At 33.9% G+C, this 15,740-nt stretch overlaps 2 protein-coding genes across 2 annotated transcripts; both read left to right on the forward strand.

The window, feature by feature from the left end:
* The first annotated feature begins 4,929 nt into the window (after positions 1 to 4,929).
* On the forward strand, positions 4,930 to 10,154 carry LOC118747066 (trypsin-1-like). Its single transcript, XM_036481057.1, has 8 exons — positions 4,930 to 5,056; positions 5,116 to 5,331; positions 5,431 to 5,507; positions 8,898 to 9,022; positions 9,098 to 9,250; positions 9,333 to 9,427; positions 9,641 to 9,801; positions 9,883 to 10,154. The coding sequence occupies exons 1-8, from the start codon at positions 4,990 to 4,992 to the stop codon at positions 10,063 to 10,065; spliced, it is 1,077 nt and encodes a 358-aa protein (XP_036336950.1). The 5' UTR covers positions 4,930 to 4,989; the 3' UTR covers positions 10,066 to 10,154.
* A 652-nt stretch (positions 10,155 to 10,806) lies between these two features.
* LOC118746926 (serine protease snake-like) lies at positions 10,807 to 14,622 on the forward strand. The gene is made up of 8 exons (XM_036480913.1): positions 10,807 to 10,925; positions 11,012 to 11,233; positions 13,012 to 13,088; positions 13,188 to 13,309; positions 13,390 to 13,542; positions 13,599 to 13,693; positions 13,778 to 13,938; positions 14,114 to 14,622. Exons 1-8 carry the CDS (start codon positions 10,859 to 10,861, stop codon positions 14,282 to 14,284), a joined length of 1,068 nt encoding a protein of 355 aa, XP_036336806.1. The 5' UTR covers positions 10,807 to 10,858; the 3' UTR covers positions 14,285 to 14,622.
* The last annotated feature ends 1,118 nt before the right edge of the window (positions 14,623 to 15,740 follow it).

Genomic DNA, 15,740 nt, shown 5'->3' on the forward strand with positions numbered 1-15,740 from the left:
GCAGTAGCCGGCGCATGGTAAATGGGATGCGATGAGTTGAGTTGAAATTAGCGCAGAAAAAAAGTTCAAAGTGGTGCAAAATATTTGTGATTTTTTAATTTTTTTTTTTTGGAAAGACTTAACAAGGAATTCATTTTGGCCAACCTCAGTAACTGGGTAAATGTGCAGAGCAGTTATGCAGTTTGTTATTCCACGAAAGCATTAAAAGTGAAGAATGTGAGCGATGAATTGCGAAAATTACTGTAACAAATCTCGAGTCAGTAGGTAAAAAGCCAATAAAGCAAAATTAAAAAAGAAAACAGAAGAAAAAAATTTCTATAAATAATGGCAACCAAAAGTGTCGAAGAAAATGTTGAGGCCAATCACTTCACAACAATGTGCCTGAAAAATGTGCAAATCTACATATGTATAAGTGTGTATGTAGATAAAAACAAACAGTGACTCAAAGAAATGATCACGTGTCGATTTTCTTCAAATATTCGTTATGTTTTTCGAGCTAAATTTTTTTGTTGCTTTTACAAAAAAAATACCGTCTAAGCTTTAACCAACCCCGTATAAATCACAGTTTCAAACTTTATACAAAATTTTAGAAATTCAACAAATTTTCAACAAAATTTAAAATTTTTATTCCGAATTTATAGAAAATTTTTGGGTATGCAGTTTTATAGCCCATACAATTTTAGTCTAATGAAGTGCAACGGTTAAAAAATGGCGTTAATTTTTGAGATTTTTTTTTTTTGGTGACGGAGTTTTGCACTTTTTTTCATGTAAGTATGAATTTCTTATGAAATAAAACGCTGAAGACCGTCAGCAACAAAAGTTCAAAATATCAACGCAAGTTTTTGTAAATTGCGCTCGTTATATTAAAAACCCCAAAAAAGTAGCCTGCAAAAAAAAAATCTCAAAAAATCAACGCGATTTTTCAGCCGTTTGAAACATACACTTCAGCAGGCTAAAATTGTATGGGCTATAAAACTGCATACCCAAAAGTCTTCTAAAAATTCAGAATAAAAAGTGGAAATTTAGGTGAAAATTTTTGAATTTTCCTAAATTTTTATAAAGTTTGAAACTGTGACTTACACGGTTTTGGTTAAAGCTTGGACGATATTTTTAGATAAAAATAACAAAAAAAAAAACGTATTTCGAAAAACCTTACGAATATCTAAAAAAAAACGACACAAATGACCACTTGTTTGAGTCACTGTACAAACACATGCCTGCGTATGCACCTAGAAATTTACGTTTGTAGGCAGCTACTTGCTTTAACTGCACGCAAACATTTTTCGTATTTCGTATTTTCATTTGAAAAACTAAAAATAAAAAATAAAATAAAATAAAATAATGAAAAAAGTAGCCTACTCTAAAACAAAATACCAGTGACCGAAACGCGATTGGACAAACACTTTCGCTGCATTTGCATTTGACTTTGGTGTCGTGTAATTGAGAAAAGTGAAAAATCGCCGAGAGCTATGTAGCACAAACGATTAATATGCAACACCAGCGACAATTGCTTGCAACAGCATAAAATACGGCGTACATATACATATGTACATACATACATAAATACACCTACAAGTGTGCATATTAAAGTATGTATATACATACATATGTATATTTACATATTTATGTTTACATACATACATACATATGTATATACTAATGTGTGCCGTTGCAACGTTGCGCCTCTGGTGTGTTGTCATTCGGTCAGTGGAGCAATCAATGTTGCTGCGTTGCAATGTGGTGACAACAACAACTTTAACCCACACTAACAACTTAGTAATGATGTTGTCAATAAAAAAAATGCATTTGTTGTTGCTTTGCATGTGAAAATTAGAAAAGGTAAATACCAATGTTGACAAGATCTTCACACTTATCATCGCCAGGCGGGCAATATTTTCAAATATTTTATGTGAACGGAGAATGATATGCGTTAATTTATATTTTTTAAGTAACTTGCATGTGTGTATGTTGTCGCCGTTTGAGTAAGTGTTGTCGTGAGCCATAGTGTTACTATTCGAAACAAAGAGATTAAAAAAGTGTTTACTTCAAATTTCTCCGACTTCGGAAAATTTTACAGCCTTATGGGTAGAGGCAAGACTTCACAAAGTTCTAGCAAGAGGCACAGTTCTCCCAAAAGCATCCAATAATGAGATCACGAAAACTAAAAGACAAAGCTTTAGAGCCTTCTGGGTAGGAAATTCTTTAATACCTGCATCCGCAAAGCTTCTCTAATCCCTGGCAAGAGGAAGAGTTCTTCCAAAAGCACCCAATAAGGAGATCACGATAACTAAGAGCGAAAGCTTTATAGCCTTCTGGGTAAGAATTCCTCTAATGGCTGGCTTCACAAAGCTCTGGCAAGAGAAAGAGTAGAAACTAAGTTGGTACTTAGGCTACAAATGGATCCTGCGAAAGTAGCGAAGATTGACCAGACCGTCTTTGGCGGAATGGAGGCGGAAAAAAACCTTTCTACCCAGCAATTTGTGCAATGAGAAATCGTTTTTTTTTTTTTGATTGCCTAAGCTCCTGGGGTCTGTTTTTTCTCAAAGAAAAGATAAGAAAAAAACTATTTTTAACCGACTTGAAAAGAAGGAGGAGGTTATCAATTCCAGGGAATATTTTTTTTATATATGTTACCGCATAACTTTGGACCACGTTAACCGATTTCTATAATTCTTTTTTAAAGGAAAGGTGGTACCTCAGAGGTGACGCCATACTTATTTGGTTTGGATTCGATAAGTGACTTTTTATATCAGAATTGAGGCTTTGATTTTTGCTTAAAAATTACTTGTTACAATTCAATTTCTTCAAAATGTTATTACAAAAATGTTTTCTCAACAAAAAATTGTTTTTCTCTTTAAATCAGAAAAATCAGAATCAGAAAGAAAATTCTATACAATTTTTTTTTATTATTTTTTCTAACAAATTTCTTTCATTTAGGTGTATTTTTCATAAAGCGTCTTTTTTTCTAAAAATGAGACTTTTTTAAAAACATTTTTTTCGCCAAAGTTATTTTTTTCCATAAGTAGTTTTGTTCTAATTTGTTTTGAATTTTCCTTGTTTTGGTAAAAATATTGATTCCTAAAGTTTTATGATAAAAATAGCTAAATAAAAAAGTGGCACATAAAAAACACAAACCTTGAAAATAATTCATGGGGAGCATGTTTCCCTTGGACCTAAATGGGTTAAGAGCAGGCTTGCTCCATCACATGTTCCGGAGGTTTGGAAGAAGGAGTGATTAATATTTTTACAGAAGCTTGCCAGAGACAATCAGTTTCCTCTCCTAATGTGTGCAAATTTACAAACCGTGTTAATAAAATTAAACACTGCCTGGTTACTGGCAAAAAATCGCATTGATTTTTAATAATTTTATTTTTGTTGACAGTGTTTTGCACTTTTTTCCATATAGATATAGATATAGATATATATATATTGAAATAAAAACAAGTCAACGCCAGTTTTCCTAAATTTCGCTATTCATATGAAAAAACCGTAAAAACCGTTTTTTTAGCCGCTTAAAACTTGCACTTGTTTTACTAGAATTTTATAAGCCATACCACCATATTTATAAGCATAATACCATTCATCCACTTTTGACCGCCACTGTACATAGAGCACATCAGCAAACCGAACTCTACTTAAATTCGTTAGAGAGGGTGTTTACAGATGAAAGCTCAACTCATCTAGGAACATGGAGTAATTAGGCTCCCAGCTCTCGCTAGCCCCAACTAGTTAAGGATATTCCACTGCGGCATAAAAATAGGCGCTGGAAACTCCCGAGTGCATGGAAGCAGACGTCTATGGTACCGAGCTTTGTTAGGGTAAAAGTTTAAGCCGTCAACCTGTGTGCGGAGATAAATCTATGAAAAAACTATTTATCACAATGAGAGAATTGTCAAGCGGTACTAAAAGCTCTTTCAACTCTCGAAGTGACATCTGCGCTTGTCTTCGAGGGGAGAAAGTCAGCCCCCCTGCATCTGTATACAATTGCTTCGCCATAGGTATTTTTGCAGGGCACTCTAAATAAAAGCGTCTTTTGTACAAACTACATATCGGCAAACAGTTTGATAACGCCTTATCTCAGAAAACTTTTCAATAACGCCCTAATTCAGAATTTTATTGAGGAAAGGTTTTCTGAGATAGGGCGTTTCGAACCGGCTGCCGAGACAGTAGGTCGATCTACCACTCAGCCGTCAATATGTGGGTATTTGATCAAACGATCTCTACCGCTCTTGTGGCTGAACCAAGAGATTCATCTATGCAATTTTATAGAAACTCAGTTATTTAGGTAGCACCAAATTTACCGGTTACAGAAGTGTACAAAATGTGAAATGGGTTCAAAACTTGACAGCGGTTACGAAATTTTTGTAACCAGTACAGAATTGGATTGTAAGAAGTAAACAAAAGTATGAATTGCAAACAAATATATGTCCATATGTACTACATATGTACATACATGTGTTCATAAAGTTTTGCAAAGTAAGGTATTAAGGGAATTAATTAACCAATGGAGAAACTAATACTGACAGTAATGTATTCAACAAGTTTTACTCATGCGTGCATTTATCGCTAAAAACCGGTATACATATGTGCATACAAAACTAAAACTAAATATAAAGGTATTGGAATAAGTTTACAGTGGGCAACAAAGCAGTTCTATAAAAAGATAATACCAAAATATGCTATTTTACCAATGCCTTTAGATCTATGTACGTATTAAATTCTGACTTCCTTTGTTCGTTATTGGAAGTCCTAATATTTCAGGTTTAATATTTCATTGAAATAGGTATTTCTTCGACGACTACTGATGAAAATACAAGTTTTAAATTTTTTTCGGCTCCAGCGCTTTATAATCACCCCACAGTGCGCTACTTTTCTGAGTTCTAAGTAAAAGCAAATCATTTCGCAGTTGCATTCAAGTGTTGATTTCCATCTGAACTGGTCAACAACTTGGCGCTAAAGTGTTATAGTTACTACAAATTGTACTATAAAATGTGGCTAAAAGAAAATAATAAAAATGAAATTTTCATTTTAATTTTTATATTCGGAATATTAGTTGGTAAAATGTAAATCCTTAACAAAGATAACAACCTTTAATTGTATTTATTATCTTCATAGTATTCTTCGGTCAACAAATTGAGGGTTGCTATTCTGGACAATATTGTTTTACACCACGCAATTACAGCGGCCGCTTTGTAGACCAAGAACTTTATAATGCATTCAACGAAACAGCAAGAGGACTCTGTGATGGTTTTTGCCATCATAACAGTACATTGCGATTGCGCTGCTGTGCCTACGCGGCTAAGGTACATTCAGATAGGATATCTGAGCAAGGTAGGTCTAGACTGCATGCTTAGTTTGGTACACAATTTTATGAAGGAAAACAATGACTTCACATGGACATATACATACATATGTACATATATTTAACAGTGTGCAGATACAATCATTTAAAACGTGGTTTCATCATACATGGAAAATTAGCTAAGGATAACAAATTTCCGTTTATGGTAAGTTGGTAAATTTTAAGTTTAGTATCCAACACTCAAGAAAAGCAAAAATTCCATTTAAACAAAAAAAAAAGAAACGCTGAACAACTCATGGTGGAATAATACAAGGTGTTGGATATTGACAGCGTTCTCGCTCTAATCCGCCATCTTGACTCCCTTAGCAAAATCGATGTTTCCCTCTTGAAAAAACTACATTTTACCGCCTTAAAAAAAGTACTAAACTACCTCATTCCCTAAAACTGATTTGCAATCACTGAACAATTATTTGACATTTAATTTATTCTTATTCGTTGACAACGGAAAATTAAATAACAAATTTTAAACTTTAATTCGACAAAAAACGTGGGCTTTGTGTATTCTCCAAAGGATTTACAGCGAGATGGGCGCTGTTTTCAGGCACTCACTGAGGGAAGCTTGAATTTCTGCTGCGTGAGGCAAAATACGCCTATAATAATTTACAATACCGAGGAAGCGGCGCGAGTCAACAACTGTTTGAGGCTTTGGATAACTTTTTCCTCAGGAGGCTGGTAACAATGCTGGCTCACAGAATAGCCTAAGTAGACTACTTCACTTCCACCGATATGGAATTTTTTCATGTTGATTTTTAAGCGAAAGTCTCCTGCAGTGCGCCAGCCACCGGACTCTTTGGGCATCATGTGGATGGGACTTGTCCATTGATTGCGTGTTATGACACCATGATGCAGCAACAGATTAAAATCTTCTTTTGCGGCGTTTAACTTCTCACCAGTGAGTTTGCGTGGGCGCTCGTGGACTGGGGGACCATTGGTGACAATGTGGTGTACGGTTGTTTCACTATCGACATTTGGTGCAGCATCACGTAGTGTGATCTCTATGTAATCCTTCAACAGGTTAGCTTAGAATGCGTCTGACTTGCTTTTGGACAAATTCGACGTAGGGTGCACAATTGTCGCGATGCTGTCAATTTGTATAAATTTATACCAAACTCGGTGCACTTAATTATCTTGGTATAGAAAAGCAACACGTTTAAAATACGAAAACTCCGACGTTTCAGTAATTGTGGACCCTAATTTACTCCAAGTTAATACTTACAACATGCATTTAACAATAAATAAGACTGTTATATTACTGTAATTATTACAAAAATGTAGTTTTATTACATTTTCTTACTTTTACTGTGATACATATTTGAATTATCTAATTCCCTAAATTAAAGTGGAATCTGATTTTTTTAACCGGTGACCACCCTGGGAGGTTGCTAAAAGTAAAGCGTTTTCAAAACCATTTCCGATGCCCATATTGCAGCAATGCATTTAATCTTCCAACCTAGATACGAACACGTACGTATGCGTCCTCCTACAATCGGACCACGGCAACATGGAGTCTATCGATGTCAAACGTTAAGTTTCTTGTTTCTTGTTTGTTTGTAACTATTTATATGCAAAATTTGATATGAATAATAGTACCAAATTTCGTACTACTTCGCAAAGCGGGCTTGTTTTCTTCCCGTTTCTCTCGTGCTTCCATATTACAACCTTTTGTAAGGGAGCCGTCGACATGAGCTGTCACTACGTACAACACCTTGTATAATTCCACCATGGAACAACTGACAAAGAAATTTTCTTGTGTCAAATTTCCTTAAGGAATTTTCTACGCTTTCTACTACAGTTTCATAAAGTTTTTTGCAACAGAAATATATGCCCATTATTTCGTGAGTGTGAGACAATAGGCTGTGAAATATCAGATATCGAAATTTCTTAGACACTACTATTCCCGGGAACGAAACTTTTTTTCTTTCCTGACTGTTTGCTTAGAACCTGGATACTAATCTTGAGAATGCAACAAACTAAAGTTTAATCGCTTTGAAATGAAGATAAAAGTGATAAGGGAGTCCTATGAATTCGTTAGTCGTTATATTTCCAAAATTCATGTTATTTCATTTTTTGTCGCTTTATCTTTGAGTCGTAAAAGCCACTTGAGTGGAGATAACATTGCTAAATATTCTGAAAACCATGGCAGTGTTTTAAGCCTTTATATTTAGGGAGAGTCGAAACGACGCATATGGGTGAGAGTGGCGAGAGCTAAGAGGGGAAGTTGTTACTAATTGCTATACGAACAGCTGCAGGGAATCTCCCATTATTCCTCGCTTTTTTAACAAGGCTACAAATAACAGAAAAAGACAGTCCGATACCTCGCCAACGACAACACCAACCGAAATAATACTGACCTATGAGCAGGGACCGTAACAGTTACAACTTTTATTAAAAAAATCGGTCTTTAACAAATATTTTTGACTTATATTTAATTAGTCCTTAAATAAATGTTATTTCCGACATTTATTTTAAAAATCCAAAATAACAATTATTTTTGATTTTTATCTAAATAATCTGCAAATAACAGTTATCTTTGATTTTTAAATTATATGTCTTAGAAACAGTTATCGAAGACTTTTATTTATAAAAGTCATAAATGAAAATCAGTCACTGAGCTTTATTTTTTAAATCATACTTATAAAAGTAATTTGTACAAGTCGTAGTAAACTTTTGTTCCCCAACACCTTCTTAATTGCGAAAAATGTGAATGACTTTTATACAATTGATTTAAAAAATAAAAGTCTTCAATAACTGTTGTATATGACATATAACATAAAAATTAAAAATTTTATTTTGGATTTATAATATAAAAATTAAAAATAATTGTTATTTTTTAGTTTTGCATTAAATTTGCAAATAAAAATTTATATTCAAATTTAAATCTCGGCGAAAAAGAAATCGATTGGTATGTATCACTTAGTTGTATAACATTTCCTTTATAGTGAATTTTTCCATGACAGTTTTCATCAATAACTGTTATGTTCGGTCCCTGCCTATGAGCCTTATGTCATTTCTACTAAAAAGGACTTCAGAGTCTCACAATCAAATGAAAAGTCCTTGTAGAAAAAAGGGAGGGGGCGGTAGGTTGCTTCCTGAACATAAGGAGCGCTTCCGATAACCCAGAACATACTCTAACATAAAAACGCTTCCGGCGCAAATGGGTTAAAGTTGCTACATGCCAACGGATACCAAGTATAAAACCATTAAATAAACTCTAGGACAGGAGGGGTCAAAGCTACGAAGGGTGCCCCAAAGTATCTCTTACTGCAATGATGCACTTAAAAAAGGGTTCAAATTTAACGCTCAAATGACTAGCATAGCTATTTTCTCCAAGAAAGCAAAAAGGACAAATTCCTAAAACCATTCCTTCAAGAAGAAAATAGGCATAATTACAAGAACTCGCCTGCGTGTGCATCAATGAGGGCAACATCAGCCGCCGTTCTCGAGGCGTTTCCAAGCCTGTCTCCTCTGAAGGAGGCTTTTAATTAAATGGTTATGCAAACTAATATCGCAATTGGCGCAAATATTTGCATTTCAGGCTGCTCTAGGATGGCGCGTTAAAGACGAGTCCACAGGGAACTCAACAATAGTTTACAAATGTGGTGGCACTATATACGATCGTGGTTATGTGATTACAGCGGCACATTGTCTATATTATTCAGCGTATGTTAAAAAAATACTATTATTTTTGTACTCCTTAATTTTCATTTTGAACAAATTTGAAAAAAAAAACCTTAGCGATCTACCCATCGTTGTGCGACCTGGTGGGTTCGCCTTAAATGACACTGAAGCATGGGACCTGGAAGTTGAAGATGTCATAGAGCATCCCAACTATGAATATCCATCTGTTTACAATGATATTGCTGTTATACGCTTGAAGACAATATTTAAGTGAGTAGAAAGACGTTTGTGGGATAAATTGAAAATTTTTTCAACTGAAATTTTGTTTTAATTTTTTCAATACACTTCAAAGTGGCAATCCCTTCCATGATGCACCAGCATGTCTTTGGGCAAAGCCAAGTTTGGAAGAAAATGTTACAGCAATCGGTTATGGAGACACACAATTTGGTATGTACATACATATGTACATACATAAATACATATAGCGAATTTTCACTAGCCCTTAAAACTGCAAAAAATGTATTGAGAAATTTTTGCATTAAAAACAATTACTTCATTTATGCAATCGAAGTAGTCACTGCTTAAAGAAAAGTAATATGCAGTAGTAGTAACTTCAAGAAATCCAGCATTGTAGCATTAACCCCTTAACCCTCTTTTCAGGCGGCGTCTCCTCTCCACTATTATTAAAGACCAATTTAACAACAATCAACAATCGTGAGTGTGAATCGTTTTATGACCCGGATAGTGGTGCTCTAACTGAAGGAATTAGATCGACTCAGATCTGTGCAAGCGATCCCGAGAAACTGCGTGACACATGCCAAGTAAGAGCATGAAAATAGCTTGAAATTTTTGTGAAATACATACTTACATACATTATCATTCAAAATACCTTTCATTTACAGGGCGACTCTGGCGGCCCAATTATAAAGTTTGTGCAAATGGAGGGTCTTAATTTAATGTCTTATTTGGTTGGCGTAACATCCTTTGGCATCGGTTGTGGCACTGGTACCCCAAGTGTTTATACGCGCATATCTGAATATATTGATTGGATTGAGAAGGTCACTTATGGAACTGTGGCGAGCTGAATATGTACATATGTATATACTTCTACTGACGAAAGACAAAATAAAGCTATAAGACACATTTAATGGACAACAACAGTGTTGATAAAAAATATATGCATAAAAATAAATAAAGTTAAAATTAAAAGTTTTCTTTTAAAAAGAATATAATCTACAAATTAAAGGAAAGAAAAATTAAAAAAAAAAATAATAATTTTTAATCAAAAAGCACAACTGACTTCAATTCTCATAAAAATAAATGCGTAACACCGTCAGCATAAATTCCACAACTCAAAGCCCAATCTTGCACTTTATTATATTTACTCAAATTGTATGGGCTACAAAACTGCACACTCAAAATCTTTCTAGAAAGTATTAAAAAAAGAAAATGCATATAAAAGAACTATAATTAGAGAGATTTCAAAATCGAGAAGCTAATTTTTTCGCCCCACACTAATAACCTATATTTAATTATCGATAACGCAAACCTCCGGACTAGTTACCATAACCATGCAGGTATTGCTATAAATACTGAAAACAAGTCCTTTTTTGTGCATTTATTTTGCAATCAACCAGTTCGTAAGCAATTCTCATCACAATTTTTTTTTTTACTTACAAGCTTAACTCTCTTATTTATAGCTGATTAGCATATATTAAATTTCGGATTTAGTAAACATACATTTGTATGTGTATGCATTTAACTCTTAGTTCTCTGATTCTGCTGCTCATAACAAGTAGCCAAGTAATTAGGGAACAGAACGCAATTTTACATTCAAGTTTTGTTTTCGCAACAAAGTAGTCAACATTTTGAGGGAAGATGATGCGCTTACGTGCGAACTCAAGCCGCCTGACAATTTTTATAAGCTTTCAAATACTAATACTGGGTAAATAATTACTATGGATAAACATAAAAAATATAAACTTTTACAGCCATATCGCTTACAAGTTTGATTGTCTTGTGCCGTTTCAGCGGTGTTTCTAGAAAAGCTACCGTTAACCGAAGGCTGTTATAAAGCCCAGGAATGTTATACACCGCTCAATGTTATAGGCTTTTATTATACAAAAGAGGATATGCAAAGATTAACCGAAAAACAGAAAGCCCAATGTGAGGGGCATTGTCAGGATGGTAATAATACGCTTACTTGTTGCACATTTGGAGGCAGGCCAGAAAAGCATCGTTTACTTTACCAATGTAAGTACCCAAAAATTTGTTTAGTTAAACTTTTTTTTCAATCACATAAAAGAAAATCTTACTGCTTGTAGTCACTACACGCGGAAGAAGTGAAACTTAATAAAGGAAATTACAGAAAGGAAGAAGTTCGCAATATATTTCCCAATATATACCTTCGCCATGGCATTAAATATTTAACGCAAACATATCCGCAGCCAAATTAAAAGTTTGAACTTTAATTTTTGAGAAGGTGGCCACCATCTTAAAAACCTCAAAAATATTTTAGTTGTTCCAACTAAAAATTGCCTAAAACGCTTTCGTTTGATATTAAAATTTTAATATTTCATGTACACAGCTTCTGAAAAATTTATCTGAATTTCACTTTTCAAACGGGTGGCAACCCTATTCAAATGTATATACATTAGCTTGCATCACTCCCCATAAAAAAAAAATATAAAAATCGGTATTGCGTTTCCATTGGTATTATAAAATCTACTGTATTTTAAGACGTCCATCAAAATATTTCGGAAAAATATTAAAATTTACGTGAGCTGGACCGATTTGGATTTTAAGAATAAAAATAGTTTCCTAAAGATGTTTTTTGAAAAAATCTCTCAAATGACAAAACGGTTTAAGCTTAAAAAATTTGCATAAAATATTTTTAATAAATTTAAAAAAATTTTGAACGGAATCGTAATAATGAGATTTTTGATGCTGTTTGTTTTACTTTTTTCAAAGATTGGTATAAGAAAAACTTGCAATAACTGAACTTAAGCTCTACCGATTTAGACTTGTGAGGTATCATTGGAAAGGTATTTTCTCACCCTTTTTATTTCTTTGCTAAGAATCTCATTCAAAGGATGAAAGAGAAAGGAAGAATGAACGAACATCATTCAAAGTTGAATTAGGATGTGTTGGTATTTGAAAAAAAAAATTAGGACACGAATGACTTTTTTTTTGCACATAAATAAAAATAATAGGAAAATACCTTTCTGCTGAGATCCCATAAGTCTAAATCAGAATAGCTTTCGCCCAGTTATTCAAGTTTTTCGTAAATCAATCTTCGAAAAAAAGTAAAAAAAAAACAGCATCAAAAATCTCATGATAACATTCCGTTCAAAAGTTTTTTAAATATTTGTATGCAGATTTTTTAAGCCTAATCTGTTTTGTCATCTGAGGGGACTTTTTTCAAAAAGTTCTTTAAGAAACTATTTTTATTTATAAAAAACTCCATTTTTGGAGGTATCTTCAAATCGGTCCAGCTCACGTAAATCTTAAAAAATTTTCGAAATATTTTGGTGGACGTCCTAAAATATAATACATTTTGTAATCCCGGCGGAAAAACCGCAACTTTTTGAGTGATGCAGTCTAATGTACATATGTATATCAACTAACTGACGAATTAAGTTAAATTTGACTATTTGAACAGGAGGCAGACTCCTTCATTTTGTTAAAAAATTAAGCTTTTTCAAAGCCACTTCGATTGATACTCAAATGAATTAACTAATTTTACTTATTAAACAATTTGAATTATTTTAATTTAATATTCTAGTAGGTGGCAAAAAAAACTAAAACCATATTGCACAAGTACAGGTTAAACGATACAGATCTGATGACATGACAAACATTTAACGCAAACATCTCCGAACTCTACTAGTACTTACTACCCAGCAAGTTCTACCCATCCGAACTCGATTAAGAAGTTTCACTTTAAAAACGGACTTATACCATTTTCATAAATAACAGCTCATATATTTACATATACATATATAATATATTCATAATAAATAAGCCTACAGCCTGCTTAGATGCCCATTTGCCCTCTGGATTTATAACATTTGGTGTGGTGGCGGAGCCCAACGAATTTCCATACATGGTGAGTGGTTTAAAATAAACTAAAATACTAAATAGCTGGCTCTAACAAAATATTCGTGGTAGTAATTTAAGATACAAAAGTGTTGTTCTTTGTATGCAGGCTTCTATAGGTTGGCGAGTTCGAGATCAAAATGGTACGGAGAGCATAGCTTACAGATGCGGTGGAACATTAATCGACAGCAGATATTTGCTAACAGCTGCGCACTGTCTCTACCACTCTAGGTAAATACTTAGGCGAATTTCAAAATAACAAACACCTCTGTAGTTACATACATAATATTACTGTTATTCTTTCGCGCAAGTGATCCGCCTGTTGTGGTGCGTCCAGGCGGATTCGATTTGAATAGTAACAATGCGACTGATTATGATATCGATCAGATTATTGAACATCCAAATTATGAATACCCAGCAGTTTACAATGACATAGCGCTTATTCGCATAACAAAAGTATTTCTGTAAGATCTGCTGGAGGTATTTACCAATCGTGTGAATAATAAAATTTCCTTTGTAGTAGCGACTCGCCCATCGTGGCTAGAGCTTGCATCTGGCATGGGTCATTGGCAGAGGAGAAGGTAACGGCTATAGGTTATGGGGATACACAATTCGGTAAGGTTTGAGAACGTATTTTATTTAATTATATTATTTCTCTCTCTCTCTCTCTCTCTCTACACCACTCACTGTTTCCCGAAGCTGGTGCATCGTCGCCACTCTTAATGAAAACGAGTTTGTTTGCAATTACGAACGAAGAATGTAGTACGTATTACGAACAGGATGAAGACTTACTGAGTTCAGGAGTAATAGCTACACAGCTGTGCGCCAAGGATCATGCAAAGTTACGAGACACTTGTCAGGTGAGAGCTAAAAAAAATGTCCTTTGAAATAGCGAACTTGGTGTTACCTACCTCTTACAATTTTCCAAATTCTGAAGAAGTGGCGTTCCTAGTACCAATATGGCTTAGAAGGCCTCTAAGATTTATTTTAACAAAAAGCTCTATAATTTCAAATCTAAAAATTTTATTATTTAAGGGAGACTCCGGCGGCCCGCTTATAAGATATGAAAATATAGAAGATTACAATCGGATAGCTTATATTGTGGGCGTAACTTCTTTCGGCATCGGATGTGGTACTGGCACTCCCGGAATTTACACACGCGTTTCTGAATATTTTGATTGGATCGAGGAACAGGTTTATAAATAGATATATATTTGCTTAAGCTCTCACATTCATAACTAGTACTTTTACAATATGCATATGTAAAAATGATAAAATATAATCAAAGTGGGAAACGTACTGAGTACTAAGATCTTGTTGACGAATTCTTCTGTGCCTTGTAGTATTTTGAAACAATAAATGTATCTAATTCATCAATACTTGATTATTTTTTGCAAGTATTGAAATTTAAGGAAAGAGTGTAAAAATATGACTATGAAATTTTCAAAGTCATAAGGGATCAAAATTTGCGCGAGTTAGTAATCAAATAAGCCAAATATTGAAGATTTCCAAAAATCTGGTGTCAAGGGCATTGATTTTCAAAAATAGCCACGTTGCGACATTAGGCGCACAGCGGTAACACTGGTTCTAGTAATAATAAATTATAAGAGAGTTAACTTTCTATGTATGCGTGACCGAAGTCATACCGCAATTTTCTCCGTCTGAAATTACTGGGGTAAAATTCTACCCTTTCCCCTCTCCCGTCCATAAAAACTCGAGTGCGCAGACTCATTAATTTCATGAAGTAATATATGTATATTATATTTATCCTTATCCTCATTACTTTTTTATTTATCCATCGACTTTCTTCATTAGTAACTTGATTTTTTTGTGATAGAACGCGATTTAGCCCAAAGGCATAAGTTTTACACAAAAGATGTTATTTTTTTTTTTTTTCTCCGGTTAAAGTGTTTTTTTCATATTTTCATTAAAAAATAAATAAAAAACCTGGAATGATTAATTAATTTGTCGGAAACTATCAGACCTATCGAAAAATGATGTACATATACATATACGGTCTATGTAGTATTTTATTAGATTTCGTTTGCCGTATTTCATATTAAGATTGTTAAATTGTTAAAATAAAATAATTTAAAACTTTCGTGAACTTGTAACATTCTCCGAGATTTTGGCAGAGCGTCTATAGTCGCATTTTTGATAAATTGTATTCTAAACTTCAAATGCGGTTTCCCGAAACCTGCCGAAAATAGCATACGCCAGTCTTTTAGCCAGGCGACGAAATGTATGTACATACATATGTATATACTACATACGTTTACAAAATAAATATATTTAATTATCGATAACGCAAGTCTCGCGCGTCAGTTACCATAATCATCCAGGTACTGCAATAAATACTGAGAAATTCTTATTTGTGCATTTATTTTGCAATAAACCAGTTCGTAAGCAATTCTCATCACATTTTTTTTTTTTTTACTTACAAGCTTAACTCTCTTATTTATAGCTGATTAGCATATATTAAATTTCGGATTTAGTAAACATACATTTGTATGTGTATGCAATTAACTCTCAGTTCGCTACTCATAACCAGCGTTGCCATTTTAGCCGTTTTCCGGCTAGATTTAGCCGGTTTTGATAGCAACTAGCCGGAGAAAATTCGATCTAGCCGGCAGCCGATTTGTTAGCCGGTTTGTAAAAAAAA

This window comes from Rhagoletis pomonella, unplaced genomic scaffold (assembly GCF_013731165.1).
Source record: "Rhagoletis pomonella isolate Grant_MI unplaced genomic scaffold, Rhpom_1.0 Rhpom_scaffold_00011, whole genome shotgun sequence".
Taxonomy (NCBI): Eukaryota; Metazoa; Arthropoda; class Insecta; order Diptera; family Tephritidae; genus Rhagoletis; species Rhagoletis pomonella.

Excerpts from the sequence above, each read along its gene's own strand:
- LOC118746926 (XM_036480913.1), top strand. The coding sequence starts at position 10,859 with ATGATGCGCTTACGTGCGAACTCAAGCCGCCTGACAATTTTTATAAGC. Across the intron at positions 13,310-13,389 it reads CACTGTCTCTACCACTCTAG|TGATCCGCCTGTTGTGGTGC; the intron begins GTAAATACTTAG and ends CTTTCGCGCAAG. Across the intron at positions 13,694-13,777 it reads TTATGGGGATACACAATTCG|CTGGTGCATCGTCGCCACTC; the intron begins GTAAGGTTTGAG and ends TGTTTCCCGAAG.
- LOC118747066 (XM_036481057.1), top strand. The coding sequence starts at position 4,990 with ATGTGGCTAAAAGAAAATAATAAAAATGAAATTTTCATTTTAATTTTT. Across the intron at positions 5,057-5,115 it reads TATATTCGGAATATTAGTTG|TATTCTTCGGTCAACAAATT; the intron begins GTAAAATGTAAA and ends TTATCTTCATAG. Across the intron at positions 9,802-9,882 it reads AACTGCGTGACACATGCCAA|GGCGACTCTGGCGGCCCAAT; the intron begins GTAAGAGCATGA and ends TTTCATTTACAG.